The sequence below is a fragment of the Lycium ferocissimum genome, chromosome 5 (assembly GCF_029784015.1).
Source record: "Lycium ferocissimum isolate CSIRO_LF1 chromosome 5, AGI_CSIRO_Lferr_CH_V1, whole genome shotgun sequence".
Classification (NCBI taxonomy): domain Eukaryota; kingdom Viridiplantae; phylum Streptophyta; class Magnoliopsida; order Solanales; family Solanaceae; genus Lycium; species Lycium ferocissimum.
The window spans coordinates 34096201-34118976 of record NC_081346.1 but is presented as its reverse complement, the minus strand read 5'-3'; the positions used below and the strand labels follow the sequence as shown (position 1 = coordinate 34118976).

The 22776-nt window shown below is 38.0% G+C and overlaps 3 protein-coding genes across 3 annotated transcripts; all 3 read left to right on the top strand.

Annotated features, from left to right (window-relative positions):
• Nucleotides 1-914: 914 nt before the first annotated feature.
• LOC132056753 (TPR repeat-containing protein ZIP4) lies at nucleotides 915-5298 on the top strand. Its single transcript, XM_059449088.1, has 6 exons — nucleotides 915-1389; nucleotides 1817-2723; nucleotides 3118-3307; nucleotides 3378-3410; nucleotides 3507-4127; nucleotides 4313-5298. Exons 1-6 carry the CDS (start codon nucleotides 993-995, stop codon nucleotides 4937-4939), a joined length of 2775 nt encoding a protein of 924 aa, XP_059305071.1. The 5' UTR covers nucleotides 915-992; the 3' UTR covers nucleotides 4940-5298.
• A 499-nt stretch (nucleotides 5299-5797) lies between these two features.
• On the top strand, nucleotides 5798-10224 carry LOC132056754 (rhodanese-like domain-containing protein 4A, chloroplastic). Its single transcript, XM_059449089.1, has 4 exons — nucleotides 5798-6516; nucleotides 8417-8519; nucleotides 9114-9353; nucleotides 9889-10224. Exons 1-4 carry the CDS (start codon nucleotides 5813-5815, stop codon nucleotides 9940-9942), a joined length of 1101 nt encoding a protein of 366 aa, XP_059305072.1. The 5' UTR covers nucleotides 5798-5812; the 3' UTR covers nucleotides 9943-10224.
• Nucleotides 10225-13224: 3000 nt separating this feature from the next.
• On the top strand, nucleotides 13225-22371 carry LOC132056752 (ubiquitin-like-conjugating enzyme ATG10). The gene is made up of 7 exons (XM_059449087.1): nucleotides 13225-13471; nucleotides 13653-13835; nucleotides 13946-13996; nucleotides 14327-14410; nucleotides 14914-15013; nucleotides 15952-16049; nucleotides 22025-22371. Exons 2-7 carry the CDS (start codon nucleotides 13659-13661, stop codon nucleotides 22223-22225), a joined length of 711 nt encoding a protein of 236 aa, XP_059305070.1. The 5' UTR covers nucleotides 13225-13471; nucleotides 13653-13658; the 3' UTR covers nucleotides 22226-22371.
• Nucleotides 22372-22776: the final 405 nt, after the last annotated feature.

Sequence of the window (22776 nt, the reverse complement as noted above, 5' to 3'; positions counted from 1 at the left end):
CTGACAATAGCTTACACAAACATTTCGACTCATCCAAATTATTTTAGCCACTATAGTACTCACCACAAGAAAACAAATGATCCTCCAACAAACAAGAGAGAGAATGGAGTAATACTTTTGTTGCATAGAATCTAAAGTATATAATTTTTTTATTACCGAATAGTTCGGTGTAAAAAATACACATGTCAAAATATACGGATCCCGTATTTCCTCAACAATGGTCTTCTGCCCGTGAAAAGTTACACTTTTCAAACCATGAAATTCTTCATGATGTACAAACCCAATTCCTTGATTTCTTGTTTCATCATTTTCAAACTTTGAATAATATTCGCCAACACTTTGAATGCCGCCCCTACAAAACACTAATAAGTTTTTCCACAAATAGAATTAAAGTGCTCGAATAAGCTTGAAAAAGGACTATTTCTGGTTTTTCCAAACACAACTCCGCTTAATTTAAATTCCTCCTGTTAATAAAAGATATAACCATAAATCATAAACTATGAAAAGAAATACCACCGCATCGTGATCTATTGCTTCGCTCTTAATCGCTCCATTATGAAAAACTTGTATCCCTAATTTTAGGGTTCATGGAGAAACGGGACGTGGTATCCCTATTTCACAATTTTTAGGAAAGTGTTTTCCGTAGTACAACTTAAAAAATTAATTGCCAAATTATAAAGCTAAAACGTGGGAGTTGTATGTATCCAGTTACTTTTTTAAAGTTTTTTTTTTTTTTTTGCCCCCTATATAAAACTGAAACGGGGGAGTTCCCATTTTTTGTTTTTTCCTTTTTTTTTTATATATATTTACATCTATATATATTATTAAATAACACTAACTAATAACTAATTAACTATTTTCTAAAATAATTGTAACACTTGGCATTCTGTCGACTTGTCATTACCAGTCATTTCCCTCCAAAACGAAGCACTATGACATTACCAGTCATTTCAAAATCCCCATAACCATCGCGATCGCATCACTCCTCAAATATGAAAATTGACGAATTCTCTTCTCCGGATCCCCGTCAGAACAACGATGATCTCCACAATCAACTTTGCTCTCAAATCGAATCATCAATCAAAGACATCGAAAAACACGTACCTGGAAATGGAACTGATTCCTTCTCCACTGACCTCAGGCGTAGCATCTCTCAGCTCAATTCCCTCTCTCCTTTCCCTAATAACTCTGTTAAACTCCACATCTGGAAACTCTCTTATCGCCTTTGGAATGCTTGTGTCGATCTCTCCAATGCTAACGCTGCCCATAAACACCATGAGGAACACGCCAAACTCCGTCAAATCTCAGCTGACCTTCTCTTCCTCGCTATTGACGTATCCGGTATCCCTTCACCGGCGTTTAAATCCGCATCCTTCTTTTACAAAACAGGTCATGGAAACCATTTTATTGATAAACTCCTCTCTACTATTATTTACTCCCTCCGTCCCAATTTATGTGATAGAGTTTGATTAGGAATGAAGTTTAACAAACAAATAAATAAAGACTTTTGATACTTGTGGTTTAAAACAAGCCATAGATATTTGTGTGATTGTAAATTATTTCACTAAGGGTAAAAGGGTAAGTTTTAAGTTAAATTATTTCTAATTATAGAAATGCATCATTCTTTTTGGGACAAATTAAAAATGAAAGGGTATTACATAAATTGATACAGAGGGAGTAGTATGAAACCTATTTTGACTATAAACTGGAAAATCTATTCCTGACTATAAATTCTATTTAGGCATGAATTAAAATACCAAATCCTAATCAATTATCGTTTCCTACAATGTTGAATTAATTTTTTTTCTAACAACAGGTCTTATTTGGCATGACCTTGGTAAATTTGAACTTGCGAATTATTGCTTCGAGAAAGCTTCGGATCTGTTATCGAAAGTTGATGTCGCTAGTATTTCAGAATATGAAGAGAAAAAGCTTCTGTTAGATCTCAATATTGCACGATCACGAACGGCTTGGGAAGTGTCTGATAGAAATTTAGCGATTGCTTTATTGAGTCGATCGAAAAGCGTGCTGTTTGCTGTTGCGGAGAATTATAAAGCTTTAGCTAATCAGTATTTGGTGTTTGGAAAAGCAATGCTGTCGAAAAACGAAGTTTCTGGAGTGAATGAAGCATTGAGACTTATGAATGAGGCACTGGAATTGTGTGAAAGGGGTTTGAGAGTTGTTAAGAGGAAAGAGGAGACTTTAGGTTTGAAGGAACTGAGATCGAAGACGCTTAGATTTTTAGCGGCATCTCATTTGCAGAGACATGAATTTGAGAGCGTGTTGAAATGTGTAAAGGTTTTGAGAGAGGGTGAGAAGGATCAGCATCCGAGTCTTAGTGTATTGGTGATGAAAGCATGGTTGGGATTGGGGAGGTACGGGGAAGCGGAGAAGGAGCTAAGAGGAATGGTTGTGGATAAGGGAATTCCTGAAGGTGTTTGGGTATCAGCTGTTGAGTCATACTTTCAAGTTGTGGGGGCTGCTGGTGGAGCAGCTGTGAAAGGAGTGTTTTTAGGACTTCTTGGAAGGTGCCATGTAAGTGCTGATGCAGCAATTAGGGTGGTGAATAAGGTAATAGGGGATCCTTCTGGTGGTGGTGAAGAGGCAAGGTTGAGGGCAAAGGTGGTATCTGACCTGGTGTCTGATGACAGGATTCGGACGCTCTTGAGTGGAGAGGATGCTTCCAAGGAGAGAACAGCTATGCATGCTCTTCTCTGGAATTGGTATATTGCTTTCCAGCTCAATATTTCTTTCATATTCTGATCCTTGTCATTGAACTCACAAGTTATGAGTTCAAGCAGATTAAGAAAAGAAGTTGCTTTCTCAATTTGATTACGCATTACTATTAGATGTAGTCGAATGGTTATTAAGGATTCATATAGCGGACCTCAACTAGTCGGGACAGAAGCATAACTATTTTATTGAAATAGAAAGCTTCTGGCAGTTACTAGCAGCCTATCATAATTGTTTTAAAGCTGAGCAGAGAATGGACGTATAGAAAGAAAAAAGAGAGCATTGAGCAATTCTTCTTTCTGGTTTTTTATGTTATTGCAAATGTATATAAAATGGAAATGATTTCGATGAATCATTTAACATCTACTATTGATTCTTCCACAGCGCAGCAGAACGCTTCCGATCAAAAGATCTCCAGACCAGTGCTGATATATTTGAAAAATCTATGCTTTATGTCCCTTCTGACATAGAGAGTAGAAATCTCAAAGCAAAGGGATTTAGAGTTTTATGTCTGTGCTATATGGGCCTTTCACAGCTTGATCGTGCTCAAGAATACATAAACGAGGCAGAGAAGGTGCGTTCAATAGATTAAGCACATTTGGTCTCTTCAACAATTTGATCTGATACTTTTTCTTCTTTCACAGCTTGAACCGAATATAGCTAGTGCCTTCCTGAAGGTGTGATTGCTCTCCCCTCTCTGAAAATCTGTGTACTTGCTTGATGCTCCTAATTGTTTGGTTATGTGAAATTTGAGATATATATGTATGTTGCAGTTTAAGATCTACCTGCAAAAGAACGAAAGCGATGGTGCTATTACTCAGGTGCAGGCAATGCCAAGTTGCCTTGACTTCACCACTGAATTCCTTTCTCTAGCAGCTCATGAAGCTATTGCTTGCCGTTGTCTACCAGTTGCTGCTGCTTCTCTGTCACTTCTCTTGAACTTCTACTCCAGGGGGAAACAGATGCCAACAACTGAGGTTGTAGTTTTCAGGACTTTAGTCATGATTCTCTCTCAGGATTCTCAGAGTGATTCTGATATCCTAAAGCAGATGAAACGAGCTCATTCTCGGCTATGTGAGATGGGTGCTGACAAATTTTTTGGGAAAGGTGAGATCGGAAGAAGGGAAAGGAATTGGTTTTCAGTGAATGCATGGAATTCGGGGGTTAAAACAGGACAGGAAAACCAATATGCAATTTGTGCAGAGTTCTTTAGATTGGCATCAGAGTTTTATGGTTCTTCAATTGATGAAGAGAAAGAAGGAAACAATGTAATGGTTTGTAAATCACTGATTATGACAGTATCTGCAATAATCTCATATGAGAAGCAAAGAACGAATACGTTATCGGAAAATGAAGTGAAGGAAGCTATTTCTTTGCTAGACAAAGCAGGAAAGGTAACCAATTTCGATCATAGGATAGTTCTTTTTCCATTTATTTGCTTGTCCTTCACATTTTATTGCTTTGTTGTTTGTTATTTTGGTTCTTATCTATTGGAGCTTTCTCAGCCGCAACATAATGGAGCTATTATACTTATTATCTCCAGGACGTGGTTTTAACTGTCATGTGATGCTTGATGCAGATGTTAATGTCAAGCTCAACAGAATATGAGAAGCTAGAGGCCATCATCGAGCCTAATTTCTTGTTTGTGTACACTTGGTGTGCTTTTGATCTACATTCAAGGCTTGATGACACGGGAAGCCAACAGCTCGTCCTTATAAAGCGCTTTGCAGACTCAAAATGTTGCAACCCAAAGCATCTACTTCAGATTGGCATTGACGCTTCACAAGGACCACGCTCCAACCACGAGGTGGCCACCTTTGCATTAAGCACCTGCCTCTCTACCCTCCTGGCCTTGCCTTTGCCTGATTATGTAAGTGTGGCACTCATACTGAGGAAACTTGTTAGTCTAAGAAGCATCCATGGAGTTGATACTAATGATGATGCAACAATGGAGACGTACAAGCAAGCACATCGAATAATGGTGGGTTTGAAGGAAGGAGAATATCCGGTTGAAGAAGCGAAATGGCTTGCCATGACAGCATGGAATAGAGCAGCTGTCCCTGTGAGGATGGGGCATATGGATGAAGCAAAGAGGTGGATGTCTATGGGTTTGGACCTGGCCAAGAAAGTCCCAGGGATGCAAACATACAGGTCATGCATGGAAGATTTTGTTGCAGGGTTTGAGAAGAAATTATCAGGGGCATGATGACTGTCAAAGCACTTTTATAGAAACATCCAGACGCTAAATTCCTCTCTGCACATAAGATCATGGATAGATACTGCAGGTGCTGAAGTTGTAATTTTGTGAAAGTTGCCTATCCGGCTTTACAACTTGTGGAACACATTTACTTCGTATACTACATCCAAGGTTTCCTTGATAATAGCCTAACTTGTCTAATTTACATGAAAAAGTTGAAGCACAAAATAAAAAGAGGATTAGGAGTCAAATTTCGGAAAAAACTTATTCGCAGTAACCTTCACTTGTTATAGTGTGTGTTACTTTTGGAAGGTAGATAACTTGTAATTCAATTGTTTCTAAAATAAAATGTTCCCCAAATAATCTCATTATGACGTGAATTTGATGATAACATAATCTGGTTGTTGCATTTTCTACTTAATGAAAGCATCCTTTTGTTAGCTGACCAAACTACACGTATGTGAATTCAACTTATCCTCGAAAAAACTTTTTTCAACTTCTCCATGCTAAAATGTCTCCTGTTTGAAGTTTAATTAATTACAACACTTACATGATTTTTCTTCAGAATTATCCTCCTTTTACCCTCTCTAATTATGAGAAACTTTTAATTAAATTTACAACAACAACAACATACTTAGTGGAATCCCCGCAAAGTTTAGTCTGGAGAGGTTAGAGTATACACAGACCTTACCCTATCTTGGGAGGTTGTTTCCGGTAGACCCTCGGCATAAGGATTCTAATTAGCTTTAATGACTTCTAAATTTTTTTAAATGTGAATCAAGTGCAAATTTAATTCAATTTATTGATAAGTAGGAGTATTCTTTCGCTATAAAGTGCAGATAATACAAAAAAAGGTCTAAAACAGTAATTTGCTAGTTATAAATGGCGCCACATCTTATCGCCTATCTTCTTTACCAAATCCAGAACATCATTTCCCTTCTCAGTCCTCTCTCTCTAATGGAGTCTCTTTCTGTAGGCATTTTAACTTGTTTACCTCTAAAAACCCACAAATCCTCTCCCAAATTCACCTGCAATTCAATACAATTCAACTCCCCTAAAACCAGAAAAATCCCATACAATTCCACTGTAGTCCCAATTCATCATTCTACAAAATTCCAACAAATCTTTCCAAAACTCCATCTATCTTTCCTTTGTATGAGTCTTTCTTTTCCTCTTACTTCCCTTGCCTCTGAAACTACAATACCCACTGAAGAAATTCCCACTAAAATCAACGTAGAAGCAATCTTGGTCTCTATTGATGAATTCTTCAACAAGTATCCATTTTTTGTTGCTGGGGTTACATTCATTTGGCTTGTTGTGATCCCATTAGCTGAAGAGTACTTGCAAAAGTATAAGTTCATCTCAGCCGTTGATGCCTTTGGGAAGCTCCGTGATGACCCGAATTTGCAGCTGTTAGATGTTCGGGATAAAAAGAGTTTGGAGTATTTGCCTTCTCCTAATTTGAGAATGTTGAATAAGAGTGTAATGCAGGTTGAATTCCGTGAAGGAGATGACGATGCCTTTGTTAAGAAGGTGTTTGAGAATTTAAAGGAGCGAGAAAATACTACACTTTGTGTTATAGACAAGTAAGTGTGGTCAACATTTTGTTTAGTAGAATTCTTAGTACAGATTGAACCAATATATGTATGTGAATTTTTACATTTAAGCCTTTGACGCCTCATGCTTCATTATATGTTGTTTTATTTTATAATCTCTTTAAGGAATAAACAAAGACTTTTGAATCTTATAGCCCTAAATTAAATATGTGTGTGTTGTACAATTTGAATCTTGTGGTTTTAAACTTGCCATGTAGAATGTTTTATAGAAAGAGATACTCTTTTTAGGACGAACCAAAATGGAAAGTAAGATATTTATTTTGGGACAGAGGGAGTAGTTGTTTTTAAGATAGAATAATATCTTTGGTGTGTTTCCTATATGAGTCATAGTATGGTCACCTCAAAATGGCCTTTTCAAACTTGCAGGACTTCACATGTAGTAGTAAGTATTGTTGCACAGTAGGGGTAATTATCATGCCAGTGAGCATAAGTATTTCATGTATGATGATAGTGTATATCCTGTATATTGATTATTTAGTTGCACGTTTGGTATTGTATGTTGCACGTTGGCATCGTATGTTCCATGTTTGGGATCATATGTTGTACATTATAACCATAAATATATGTGACGTAAAGGGGCCTAACTAAACTGCCTGTTACTAACTTTGAGTCCTTCACTTCTAACTCTATACTTGTCTTATTCATCTAACGGTGAGTTCAAAGTGAAGCATTTGACTGATGACTTAATTTCTCCAGTGGCAGTATTGATTGGCCTTTTCTAAGCAGCTTTTGGTCGATGTTTTCCCATGTAAATAGATATTAGCTGCTTTGGCATAGTAAAGATGTGGCAAGCTTTTGTGTCAATATCCAATTTTCTATTTTTGGCTCATAGTGGAAGAAAGATATAAAATTATGAATAATATTTTTCTATTTACTTGTAATTATTAGACTGCTCCTGTTTGGGATCAAACATCTTCCATTCCATAAATATATCGGTACATATGTGCGTGTTGTGTGCGCGGTGTGTCTGTCTCTGGTGTGTAATGTGCGTGCACCTTAGGGTATGTAAGTAGACATCTCTTTATCACCCCTATATTTGCCAAATAATATTGCAAGTTCTCTTGTGACCCTTCTCCTCGTTAAATCAAATAACTCTCTTTGTATGCAAAAAGTGCAAATGCTATTGTACTAGCAGATACCGGTGGAATGGTCGAGGTGCCTGCAAGCTGGTTTGGACACCATCGTTTTAAAAATATTCTTAAAAAAAAGTGCATCTGTTATTGTAAAGTAAGATCTTCTATAATGTCAACTAACCATCACCTTTATGGTTAGTCGAGGAGGTTATGGATAGATTTGGATTAGCCTCTATTTCGCTCCTAATGTATGTTCTTCATGACTGTAGCAATTCGACTGCATTACTTGGGTGAGAAGGATGTTTGCACCTGTCCCCCCTCTGGATGCCAGGAGGCTGTCAACACAGTCAACTAACATGTAGATGCTGGAGGGGTGGGTGGAGCTGCGATTAGGATGCTTCCTGGCTGTCCAAGTAGTGGCAGGTGTAAATGCCCTTTCCACCGAAGTTTTTCCTTTCTAAGTTACCTCACCTTCTATCTCTGATGATTTCCTTGGGGGATAACGAGGGTGTTTGCTTACCAAGATGTCAACCCAATACAATATTAGCCTTATAACTGTGTTTTACGATCAGATAGCTCCTGCAAAGAAGAGAATAGCTAAGTTTCCCACTTAGCAAATATGTATTTGTTGAATATGTCTCTCGCCTACTGAGAGTTGCCTTTATGGCCTCTGCTCTGACCAACACTGGATGCTTCTAAAGGTAGCTGCTGTAATAGCAGATAGTGACGTAGTAACACTCGGCTATTTGAGTAGTTCAAAGAGTTTGACGGATATCTTTCTTTGATGTGGAAGGTAGTTTTGATGGAAACTCAATTAAAGTGGCTGAGCTATTGGTCAAAAATGGACTTAAAGAGGCTTATGCTATCCGAGGTGGGATACGAGGCAAGAAAGGATGGCAGGTATTCTTCTTTTCTTCCAAGTACTTGAGTTAGGCTGATTTAATCTCTTCGTTCATGTTCAACTGTACTATTTTGCGTAACTAAGCTCGAGTAATCTGCTTATATTCTTTGAGCCCGTTTGGATTGGCTTATAAGTTGGCTTATAAGCTGTTTTCAGCTTTTTGAGTGTTTGGCTGGCCAGCTTAAAGTCATTTTGTGCTTAAAATAAGCTCAAAAAAATAATTGGACCCATTTAACTTAGTTTATCTAAAGCAGCTTATAAATAAGCCAAAAAAAATAAGTTGGACTACCCCAACTTATTTTTTTCAGCTTATAAGCTGCAAACAGCTTTAAGCTATAAGCCAATCCAAACGGGCTCTTTGTGTAGAAGTCTGTCGTTTCTCAAATGCTAAGAGATTCAAATAGTTTTTGTGTCATGATAACTTGCATCTACCTGGCCTTGGCCTAATTGGCAGTCTGAAAATGTGGCCGTAGGCTTTTTCCTTATGTTGCTGGTCTTGGAATGAAATCAGAAGTTCGATGCTTTTAGTTACCAGTAACTCTGCACAGAATAATTTCATCCTTTTCAGTTAAAATGTTTAATTTTTCTTGCAGGAGATCCAAGAAACCCTTCTCCCTCCATCTGTTCATATCTATCCCAAGAAGAAGGTTAAAGGGTTGCAGCCGCAAGACAGCAATAATGGGGTAATTCAAGCAAATGAAATTAATAGTCAATCTCCATCTGCTATAGGCGTGACCCAAGTTGAGCAGATAAGCAATGGTTCTGTTAAGAAGTCTGCTGACTCAACCTCAGTGACAAAATGCGGTCCTAGGTCATCATCCCCATATCCAAATGTATGAACTCTCTCTCTCTCATGCACACATATAAGTGCACGCCCTCCCACCCTGATTACACATCCATGAGCAAGTGTCTGATATTGCAAAGCGATTAAAAGACTATATTTAGTGCACCTCAGGAGTAGTGGAAGGGTGCTTGGGATGTTTCTTGAATATATCCATGTGCCACTTGCTTCTTCGGTATCCAAGTTGGCTGCTCATAGAGACTGCGATGGATTCATTTTATGCTTTAATTCGTGGTTCTTTTTCCCAATTGATCTAAATTCTTTCTCGAAAATTATTACATGACCACCACGGTAGGCAGCAGTTCAACAGTGCCAAACTCACCAAAGTGGAACGCTTAATTCTTGTGTCTCCTTTCCTTATCTGTTTTGGTGATGTCAGTCAGTTTAGGTCATGTACTAATGCTAAGAACGGTTCTGCAAAGCTTCTTTTTATCTCTCCTCTTTGCACAGAACCATCAGAATGCTTTTTGCTGAGAACAACTTTAGGCTTGTGAAAGACTGACTATATTTATTTATATATCTTGCAGTACCCAGATTTGAAGCCCCCATCATCCCCTACTCCTTCAAAGCCTCAAAGTTGATGACAGTTGCATATCATTCCTTTGATGCCTCATAGCTCATTGATCATGTGAATGGTGAAAATCTTTGCCATGTCTCAACTGCAGCTTGACATGTTTCTGAAGAGTATGGCAGATACACGCCGAAAAATGAAAGCAAACAATGCCTGCTCTGATTTTTCCTCAGATTACCATGGAATGCGGAATTACTTCTACATTCCAGGTTTGGGCATTGGTAGACTTCTTATTTTTTAAGTGTACGAGTTGTGATCTTATGACAATATTATGAAAAAGAATTGTTAACTAGCTCCCTCTTAGCAAGCTCTTTTGTCAAATTACAGCCTATGTCTCTTAAATGTCCTTTTCCTTCCTCTCCCCATACCCCCAGGGATTGTGGATGATTGATTGATGATCTGCTCTTAAATGGCTAAGGCCTAGAGGGCAGTGAGAGAAACTGGTTTTCCTGAACAAATGACTAGAAGGTTTTCATAGATCTTGTAAACGCATTTGGAATCATCGGATTTTCCTTGTGCGTTAATGTCTGTTTTCCCCCGATTTGGAATGGTTTTTCCAAGTTCAAGAAAGAATGACTAACAGAAAATGGAATTAACTTCCTAACTCTGTTACGTGATTTTATATATTTACAAGCTAAACATGCGAATGGGTTTAGTTTATTTCATAACTCTATCCAAATTCCAGAAGAATTTTCATATTTATAGAATGTTCTTGGTGCCGTATACATTGAATCACTCAGATAACTAGAATAAACCAATGTGATAACAACATTGACGTACTAACCTGCTGTTTGGATGGTTGTTTCCGGTGGTTCATTAATGTCTTGTTTTATTAAATCATGTTTGTTTCCATTATTCTTAAATTTGTGTTGTATGGTGTTGTAAACCCGTTGTAATCCGTGGTGAAATAATCATGAAAAGCCCCATTTTTGTAACCATGGATTTAGTGGGTTTTTCATGGTTACGTATTTCATTTCCCCATAATACCCCCACCCCACCCACCCACCTCCATCACACCCAAACCCACCCCACCCACCCTCGTCCATCACACCCAAAACCACCCCACCCTCCGCCGCCCACCCCACCCCCACCACCCTCCATCACACCTAAATCCACCTACCCCCACCCCTATCACACCATCCACTACCCCCGCACCACCACCCATTACCCCTCACCACCACCCACGCCACCCCACACCACCCACCCCTCTACCACTCCCACTACCCAACCAATGACCACCCCTACCAACAACCTACTTAAAGGTTAAGATTATTTTAATAAACTTACATGTTATTATACAGTACTATACAGTCAAACCAAACAATAAAAATGTTATTAAACCACAACAAACAACACAGTCTATCCAAACATTTTGTTCATTAATACAGTACAGCACAATACAATACCATACTATACAATACGATACTGTACATTATGAAACCATGGGTAACGACCATCCAAACAGAGTGTAAGGGATGTGGTTTCCTCAATTAGTTTATGTTCCAATATCTTCTTGTCATTTCTCCCCCCACCCTCCCCTTTTCTTTTTATTCTTAAAAAAAAAAAAAAGACTACGAACCCTGAACTGTAAATAAATGTTGTTCCGATTGATAGCACAATGCAAAAGAAAGAGGACACAACTTTGAGAGGCGAAGTGGTTAAATATTAGATAGACTTGATTAGCATAATTAACCTACGAATCACATGTCAAAAAAAACATAATTAACGTATGAACTTTAGAAAAGGGTATTATTTATTTGGACATCATTTACTCTATCATCTACCCAATGACTTTTGGGGCGAAATGTTACCATTGTTGTCCTGATGAAAAGTATCTTCAAGCGTTGACAATAACTGTATGAATGAAAAAATTAGGTGTTTGGATGAGGGGTTAAAAATTTATAACAAGCAATTGATATATTACTACTATATATAAGAGCAAACTTAGGGACTTTTGTAATCCTCACAAGAATTTTCAAATTTTTTAAAAACTTTTTAATTAATTACTTTTAGGTCCTAATCTTATTTATTTAAGTTAATTTTTATTTTTTGTTTTTAAGGTCTACTTTTCAAAAGCTTCATCGAACCTCCTACCTCATTTTTCTACGTTCTTTGTTTTCTGCTTGGTGCTCAATATCCACATTTGAGCCCAATTAATTCAGATAATTTGACCGTATCGCGCTCTATTCAAGCTGGGCCCCTCCAAAGATTTTTTTCACATCCATGTTCGAACCCCTAATCCCTAATTATGGAGGAGCCCATCCGCCGCACAAGTTAAATTATGTATTTGTTTTAAAAGTTCATTAACTATGTATAGATTATTTATTTAACTAAATAACTTCTTAAAATTAGGATACACAACTTATAAATGTTAAATTCTGGCTCCACATTTGATTTGAAGTAAATAATTTCATCAAAATGAAAGTTAAAATATTAAAGGAGCGGAATGAAAATTTTGCTTTCATATATTGAAAATATACTTATATGAAATTTAATTATTACTAACGTAATTACCAACTTGTGGGACTACAATGGGTATATGGTGGTTGTTGTTGTTGTTGTACACTTATACTAACACAAATTATATTTCTTTAATTAAAATATTTACTTTTATATCTTGAGTTAAGCCCGGGCCTCACATAACTACGACTTAAGAAATATTGGTAAGACCAACACTTTTTCTACTAAAATAACTCAAATATCTTCAAAATTATTTTAAAAAGTATAAATTAAAAGTTATTTACATGGAGAAGGACCACGACAATGTAATGGAGATGGCGTCGGGGTTTTTCTTTTGGAAATAGTATTTTATGAATTACAAAAAGAATATTAAAAATAAATAATTTAATAAAGATCTTGATCAGACAAAAAAATGGCATATAAGCTAAAAAGTCATGAGATAAGTCTTGAGTGATCGAACTTATAACCTGTTTGGTCAAACTTCTAAAATCAATTTAATTTGAAAATTATTTTTTTCAAAAGTGCTTTTTAAAAAAGAACTTTTGGTGAGAAACGATTTGTATTTGACCAATTAATTTAAATAACACTTTTGAGCAGCAATTAGTGTTAGGCTTCTAAAAAAATATTTTTAAATGTATTTTTCTCAAAAATACTTTTTAAAAAATTACTTCTGAGGAAAAACCATTTTTTTAACTTCTGAAAAACAACTTCTGCTACTCTCCAAAATCACTTATTTTTCTCGAAACTTGGTCACACACCGAACTTCTTTTTAAAATAAGCATTTTTTGAGAATAATAAACTTGACCAAACTAGCTATTATGATGTTTGGTGATTTTATCAATTTACGAGCACTTATCTAAAGTCCAAACGCACTCTTGATTTTTCACATCAAAACAAATGAAAATCATTAACAGTAGGCAATTGGAGAATATTTGTGTTGGAGCTAGAAATTGAAGTTACAATGTGAAGTTGGGGGTTGACAATTACTTCATATCGTCGTGTTTGGCGCCTCTTTCTTGAAAATCTGTAACTGAATACATTAACTCTTAAGCAGAGATTCCATAATTCCCTTCAAAGAGGTAATCCTCTGATACCCAGCCATCTTTCTCTATATTTGCGCAAGTCAATATCCTGTATCGCTTGGTGTTAAATTTGAGATATATATATATAAATCAATGGCTACATAATTCATTTATTTATTTATGTTTCAATACATTAGTCTTGAATTACATGTTCTGTTGTCCATTATATTTGGGGCAGAAATCAATGTCATCAGATAAGGCCATAATTGACATCTCCCCCTCATGGGATGGTACCATTACATCTACTCATTTTCACATTGCTGCTTCTACTTTCGCTGAGCTATGGAACAAGTTGGTTCTAGGGTTTCCTCACTGGTCATGGATCAACTCTCCAAAGCGAATTGGTTTTGCTTCTACCGGTGTTGGTCCTTGTTCCATTTGCTTTATACATGCTTTCGTCGTGTTCTATATAGTAATTTAAACTTGTTTTTTTTTTTTTTTTTTTTTTTGCTTTTTCTGCAATTTATGCAGGTACAAGGATATCTATCCTTGGAGAATATGATTCTTCCTAGATCCACTGAGGTCCATCCTTGGAACTTCAATTTAACTTATATTATTACTTACTCCTTTTCAATTTAAGTGTCTTACTTTCCTTTTTGGTCTGTCCAAAAAGAGCGTGTCTTTCTATATTTAGTAAATTGACAATTCAACATCCTTTTAAAACCACAAGATTCAAAGGACATTTTAGTACATTACACACATCTTTAATTAAGGACCAGAAGATTCAAAAGTCTCCTTTTATTCCTTAAACTTTGTACCCAATCAAACTAAAACACTTAAATTGGCACTAAAGGAGAAAGATTTTATGTACCTGTAAGACTTTGCTGATTTAGTTTCTTTCTTTTCTTATAGGAAGATCAACATCAATGTGGTCTTGATGGAATAGAAGATTTGACTTGCTCTAGCGAAGATGTATTTGATGATACTGCCATATTGGTATGTTACACATTTTATTCTTGGAGTAATTTCGTTTACCTAGGAAACAACATTTTATTTGATAGAGTGCTTGAGTTTCAAAATATCTATCTTTTACTCACGTGCGTTGAAGGTTTTAACTGCTGAACTCTTGTAAATAAGACTTCCGGTAATTTTGTGCTATCTATTGGATGCTAATTTGGTAGATGTTGGTGCTCTTATCAACAATTTGATCCTCTTTTAGATATTCTACCTCACTCACTAAATATCAATCTTCAATCTTACTTTATTTTTGTTTTGGTGGTTTGTGGGGGGGGGGGGGGGTGAGTTTTGTGTCTGATGCAGTTTTGGATTCATTATCTTTTATAGTTCCATCGCAGTATGTGGCTGTCAACATTTATACATATCCCTGCTCCATGTTCAATACCACATACTTTGCTTTGATATATCTGTTCCAGTTTTCCTCTCTTATCTGTCTTTGAACTAAAAGTGGTTGAACACTGTCACATGATCTTCCTCTAAAGGTTCAAAAGGGCGGCAAAGAAAGACATCATTACGACTTTCATGTCATCTACAGCTCCTCTTTCAGGGTTCCCGTTCTTTATTTCCGTGCATACTGCAGTGGTATGTTTGTAGTCATTTTATGCCGAAAAATTCTGAATAGAATAGTTTTCTTGCTTCTTGATATAATTATTTCTGAATCATACATTTATAGGATCACTGACCGGCTGTCTTGTGATCATAAAATCATTCTTTACGACTTGATTGCTACAACGTTAGTGGTGATTGAAAACAAGATAGCATCTTTACAACTGCACCACTGAGACACTAGTTGTAACATTTTCTTTCTGAGGTAAGCGGAAAATCTTGGCCAGACAACTCATGATGAACTTGATACTTGATATCTCACCTATGCTTGTACAATTTACGTCTGATGTATAAAATGGAAAAGATGATGACTAGTTCTAGTCTCTGGTCAACCCAATGATCTGCATAGTTTAAATTCTGCCTCTACTACATGTTTGTCGTATACTTCATACTTCTTTGTCAATTGTCATCAGCTTTTTGCTTCATTAATTACTTCAAACCAAACAGCAAGCTAGTCTGTATTGGGTTTCTAATATGCAATTCTGTCTCAGCCTAAGTTGCTTGGACTCTCCATTTTTGGTGCCGATCCCGTCTCGACACGGGTCGGGAGCGGGATACGGTCAACCAAGTTCGGATACTTTGACCGGAGTCCATCGACAAATTTGGGGGAAAATTGAGATTTTGATTTCTCAAAATTAAAGATAAGGGAAATGACATACCTTCAATATTATAGTACTTTTGTCTCATTTTTGCTGCTTCGTGTTTTAGAGAATATACATGTAAGTTATTCATAGAATATCTCTCAACATTTATAGCTCTACTTTTTATAATTTTGAATTTTCTTAGCCTAATCCCCGCACTTGTATCCATACCCGGATACCCACACCCGAGTCCGAGCAACTTAGGTCTCAGCTAATACATGATCATTTATATACCAGCATAGATATATTGTTCTGATCATGCTACATCCATAGATGGAGAACCCTTGGCAATAGAAGACCTGGAAAAGGACTTTCCTGCCTATACTGCAAAGGAACTAGCAATATCTAAATGGACCTTTATAACTCAGGAGGTATGTTTGCTTCATTTATTTTCTGTTAGCTGATCATGTTTTCTCACCTTTAATTTCAATTTGCACTTGGTATGTTTATGTGGCTTCACCTTCTATTTAAAAAGAAGACTTATCTCAACCAATCTTACTTTTCTGAAATACTTCTGATCTGTATCCTCTTCCTCTCAAATTCATTTAACCATCAAGGCCTGATCCCATTATGCCTCACTATGTAATGCATCTACATTAATCTACCAGACTCTATTACTCTAATAACAAAAATCATCTCGTTTGTCATTGCATTTTAGCCTTTACCATTCTTCATGGCCACAAAAATCAGGGTTCTCTCTGCATGACGGAGAGGAATAATGCATTGCTGCAGTTTAAGTTATCAGGGAGTATTGAAGTTCTTGGAAAAAAGTTTGAAGTTTTTTTGAGGGAACCAGTACTTAACCTGAAATACTTCTCAAACAAGTTTTTCATTATTTCACCAGCTATGTGCTCAGCAGTCGGATGTGAGTTGGATCCTTCAAAAGTTATTCATTTTTGGAGGATCCGACACGGTACGACAATATTTTTGGAGGATTCGAGCAACTTAGTTCACGGGTATTTGCAAATACTGGAGTGAACTTAATATTTGCAAGTACTGGTGGCCAAACTTCAACTTGCAATGCTTCAGTATTTGCAAATGATATCATGACCATGAACCCCCTTAGTTTACAGTCAACAATCATAACCGCTGCCAACATCTAGTAATTCTCAAGTATTCCCAGTGTTATTCTTATTTTCTTGTTAGTGGAAACGTAAAAGAAAGAACACAAGATTTAATGTGGTTCGGATCAAAATGATCTTACGTCCACCAGAGAACAGTTGCCTTTATATTATTAACAAAGGAAGGGGAGACTTCCCAATTACACGTAACAGAATTGCTCTCTCAACTCTCTACTCACTTCAATGTATTGTATGACTTTTGGGATGCTAAACAAGGAAGAATTGCCTCTCATTTTATAGGCATAAAATGACTTGGGCTCCAAGTATGCTACATGAGCTCTTCAATTCTCCTCCACATCTTAGCGTTCTTTGGCTCCAAGTAATTGAACATCCTTTGGCTCCAAGTAATAGAAAATCATCCAACACATGAGTTTTTCATCACATAACAAAAAACCAACTCTTTCAATCTCCACCTCGTTCGTGTTCCGAGCACGCGTATGAACAACTTTTTTGGCCAAAACTTCTAAGCTATCAACCCCCGTTGTAGTTAAAACAAGCAATAATCAAACCATTGTCGAACACGCCACCTCCACCTAACAACTGTTCTCTCGAAGTCGTACGGCTGACGCGTACTCCCGCTAAGTCCTCGCAATGTGCAAACTTAGCTAGCGGGACTATCTTGTCAACATGTCATAGCTGTATTGTTTGTGGTAACCTTCACGACTCGATAGTTCCCTCTTCAACAACATCTCGAATAAAATGAAATCGACATCAACGTGTTTAGGTCTTCATGAAATCTCTGATTTTTAATCGATGAATAGCATCGACCATCACAACATGGTTGATTCCTGCCGAACCAAACTCAATTCCGCCACTAAACCTTTCACCGATAGCTTCTTTCACCGCCTCCGCCGCCGCTACGTATTCTCGCTTCGTCGTAGACAAAGCGACAATCGACCGCAAAGTCGATTTCCAACTAACGACACACCGCCAACAAGAGTAAAGACGATCCCAACGCGGGACCCTTCTCGTCAAGATCCCCCGCATAGTCGTAATCCACATAACCGAGAATCAAATACCTCCACCACCTTTTCAAAAGTCGACCAACATCGAAGCCTCCTCGAGATATCTCAATATCCACTCGATGGGGCTTCCCAATGCTTCTTTCCCGGGTTGGACATGTATCTCGCTACCACACTTACGTATTGAGCAATATCCGGACGCGTGCATACCATAGCATACATAATGCTACCAACTACGCCGGCATAAGGAACCTTGACATATGCTCCACCTCATCTTCGGACGAGGCATTTGTAACTCCGAAGGTTTAAAATGCAGTGAGCTAACGGCGTGTATTTACAAGCTTGCGTACGCATATCGAATCTCTCGAGAACCCTTTCAATGTACCTCTTCTCCGAGAAAGATGTACAACACCGTCTTCTCTTGAAATCTCCATACCAAGAATTTTCTTTTCACAGCCTCCCAAATCCTTCATGTCAAATTCCTTACTTAACAGTTTCTTTAAAGCATTTATCTCTGTAATATTGTTAGCAGCAATAAGCATATCATCAACATATAACAAGAATAAATCATTTACTAGACATCTTCGTGGATACACACAACTATCAAACGCACTCCTAGAGAATTCACGTGTAGTAACGTGAATGCATCAAACCTTTTGTACCACCGTTCTGTGGGATCGTTCAAACCATACAAAGACTTCTTCGCTTGGCATACATTATCTTCTTTTTCCCCGCTAGGAAACCTTGAGTCGATCCATATAGATTGTCTCTTCTAGGTCACCATGTAAGAAAGCAGCTTTTGACATCAAGTCGTCAAGCTCCAAGTCAAATTGTAACCAATGCTAGTAGCACGCGAATCGTAGCTATGCTTCACGATCGGAGAGAAAATCTCATTGTAGTCAATTCCCTCCTTCTGACTGAAACCCTTTGCAACCAATCTCGCCTTGAATCTAGCATCTTCCACTTCAGAAATTCCCTCTTTCTTTCTGTAGACCCATTTGCATCCAATTGTTCTCTTCCCCTTTTACCTTTTCACTAAGACCCATGTTTGATTCTTATGAAGAGATTCCATCTCTTCAGTCATGGCTAACCGCCATTGTGCAGCACCCTTGCAATAAGTTGCTTAAACATACGAGGAGGGCTCAAGATCCTTAATCTCTTCTTCTACCGCTACGAATGCATATGCAATCAGATTTGCTTGGTCTATAAGGCGTTTGGCCTTCGTATCCGCCTTTCTCCTTCCTTCACAAAGAAGTTCTTCAAGATCTACATCTTTTGACTCATCTTTAACCTGAGTCTCTTGATCCTTTTCCTTGGTAAGCTCCACCGGAAGCTTCACCTGCTCGTTATTCTCGTTTCCTGAAAACTCCACAGAAACTTTACGGGGATCAAGTATAGAGGATTGATCAAAGGTGACATCTCTACTAACTATAAATTTGAGTAAAGACAAACACCAAAGTTTGTACCCTTTTACTCCATCCACATACCCTACAAATATGGCCTTCTTAGCCCTTGGTTCAAGGTTTCCCTTCACAATACGATAATAAGCTGTACACCCAAATACTCGTAAGTATGAATAGTTAGAGGGTTCACCGACCATACCTCATTCGGAGTCTTAAAGTCAATCGCCACGCCGGAGAGATCGATTGACAATACGAGCTAGTCATGAATCGCTTCAAATTTCAAAAATACTTTGGACATTTTGGCTTGTGCAGTGAGTACGCAACGAGCCTTTTCAAGAAAAGTTCTGTTCATCCTCTCGGCAACTCCATTCTGCTGTGGGGTGTGCCTGACAGTCTTATGTCTTGAGATTCCATGAACCTTGCAGAAATCATTAAATTCTTCACTGCAAAACTCCAAGCCATTGTCTGTGTGAAGATATTTGATTTTTTGCTCTATTTGATTCGCAACCAAAATTTTCCACTCTTTAAATGCTTCAAAAGCATCACTTTTTGCCTTCGAAAAACGCACCCAAACCTTTCGTGAGAAATCATCAATAAAGTGAGAAGATACCTCTTTTCGCCCTTGATGGAAGTTTAGAGGACCACATAACCGAATGGATGTAGTCCAGCACCCTTCCGTCTTGTGTTTGCCGCGTCGAAGATGACCTTCTTCTCGTCTCCCTAGAACGCAAAGGTTGCTCACAAAATTCAAGTGTCTTTGATCTTCTCACCTTCCAAAGGTTACGGTTGCTCAATATCTCCATCCACGTGCGCTCATACGACCCAACTTCGTGCCATAATCTTGCCTTGTCATCATTAGATAATCTGCGTCGTAGATGCATTGCAGCAGCAACAACGGCGCTTCGCCAATGTGTAAAGGCCATCCTCCGGTTGCCTTTTTCAAAGATGACTAAAGAACCTTTAGTCACCTTCATTCCCACCTTTCGCTGTACTTATAGCCTTGTTTATCCAGAGTACTCAGGGAGATCAAATGCTTCTTAAGATCAGGAACATGACAGACTTGTGTAATAGTCCTCACGGTTCCATCATGGCAGCGAATCCGAACTGAGCTAATGCCAACTATTGCACAAGTTGCATTATTGCCCATTACTATGGTTCCTCCACTTTTCTCATAGCCGCTAAACCAGTCTCTTCGGAACGTCATAGGCAGAGTTCAAGCAAAGTCTAACACCCATTTGTTTCCATAACTTTCATTATTGCACGATGTTGTAAGTACATAATCATTATCAAAATCATGCACCTGTCCAACTGTGGATGCACTTGCCTTTTCCTTGGACTTTGACGTTGGACAATCTCGTTCAAAGTGCCCTTTCTTGCCGCAGCCCCAACAATCTGCATTCTTCTTGTTCACACGAGACTTTGATCTGTGCTTTGATTTGCTTTCTTCCCCGTCGTAGTCCCGGGTTCTCACAAAGAGCCCACTTGCCCGATCATCTGTCTCCTTCCGATGCCTCCTCACATCACTGTAGTTAAGTGCTTGTCGCACTTGCTCAAGGTCGATAGGCTCCTTTGCTATACATTATTGAATTCTCGATATCACGATATCACGAAGTCGATGAAAATAGCAAAGCACATACGAAGTCGTCCTCGTCCTTTTTAATTCTGTGTAAGTCCATGACAAGTTTATTGAACGCGTCTAAATGATCTTGTAAACGAAGTACTTGACCCCATCTTAAATGTGTGAAGACGCCGTTGTAACAACATCCTTGTTGTCACCATCGGTCTGGTAAAGCTGCGTAGCTTGTCCCATAACTGTTTGGCCGTCTCTTTGGTACTTATACTCACTTCATAAAGTACGTTAGGTGCAAGGGACGGATTACGCTCAGTGCATCCCCTTCAATCTTCTCCTTGTCGGAAGCTGATATACCATCGAGATACTTTCTAGCAATAGTATGGATTGAACCTTCCCTCCGCAGTAACGCCATCATCTGGATCTTCCAGATATTAAAGTTGTTGCGTCCACTGAATCTATCGATTTCAAACTTCATGGAACTCGTCTTTGCTTGGTCTTCCTCCTAGGAACTTCAAAGATTCCTAACGCTCTGATACCAATTGTTAGCTGAAACGTAAAAGAAAGAACACAAGATTTAACGTGGTTTGGATTCAAATGATCCTACATCCACCAGAGAACAGTTGCCTTTATATTATTAACAAAGGAAGGGGAGATTTCCCAATTACACCTAAGAGAATTGCTCTCTCAACTCTCTACTCACTACAATGTATTGTATGACTTTTGGGATGCTAAACAAGGAAGAATTGCCTCTCATTTTATAGGCATAAAATGACTTGGGCTCCAAGTGTGCTACATGAGCTCTTCAATTCTCCTCCACATCTTAGCATTCTTTGGCTCCAAGCAATGCATCCTTTGGCTCCAAGTAATTGAGCATCCTTTGGCTCCAAGTAATAGAAAATCATCCAACACATGAGTTTTTCTCTCACATAACAAAAAAACCAACTCTTTCATTTCTGTTTAAGGCCATTCGAAAGTCTAGGTTCCGGCAAAACTCCCTTAATTGCTGAATCTTCCTGGATGATCCTTGTCATATCCTCTCAAATAGTATCTCTGTTTCTTTTTTACTTTGTTTCGTCCCTAACCCTCCTTCACCAGTAAAAAGCAAAAGAAATATGTGCAGCTAAGACATTTCTTAGCTTTTTTTAAGCTTCCTGGTAGTGCAGTTTGCTTTTCTCCACTATGCCTCCTACCTATTAGAATGAAGTTAATTTCAGTGGAAAATAATATATGTGATGAATGTGCACAGCGATGAGATCCGTATTAATTTGAATGCTGAATTATCTGTAGGAGCACCCGTACCTGAATCGGCCATGGTATACATTACATCCATGTGGGACTAGTGACTGGATGAAGCTACTTTTCAGTAATGAACCTTCGGCGGTGTCTCAAGTGGGGGTTGCAGTTGAGAAATATCTAACCTCGTGGTTTTCAGTTGTATTGCCTATCTTTGGTCTTAAAATCCCCTTAAAGTTGTCTCTAGATGTATGAGCTGTACACTTAACAGGTCTAGAAATGTCGCTAGTATAATATAGATTTAGTTTTTTCTTCTCAATGTAAATGTTCTTCACAACACAGTAGCAAAAAAATGAAATCATCTGCTAAGATGCAAAATTTGTGCGGTGTTTACTATCTTATGTCGGATGTTAGGATCCCTTGGTTCTTTACTTCAATGAGCTCCTATGGTGTACGCTGGTGAGGATTACATTCAGTTGCAAAACAGTCAAAATAGGGGATAATTATTTATATTGAAATATATGATCGCACTTCTATCTGCTTATTTATGTTTGCAACAATTTACATTCTCTTTATTTGATAGTATTTACTAGCAGCATCCCATGCGTAACCTTGGCAACTTTTGACAGTTTACACCACGGGTCGGATTAAAATATCAAACTTTTTCAAAGTGAATTCATATTACACTTTGGGATCCAGTAGATTCCGAATGTGGAGGTCTTCATTTTAGATAAAGCAGGCTGGTCCATTTGCTAAAAATGAAAACTAACAGCAACACATCGTGGAGCTCTTAGTGATTTATACTC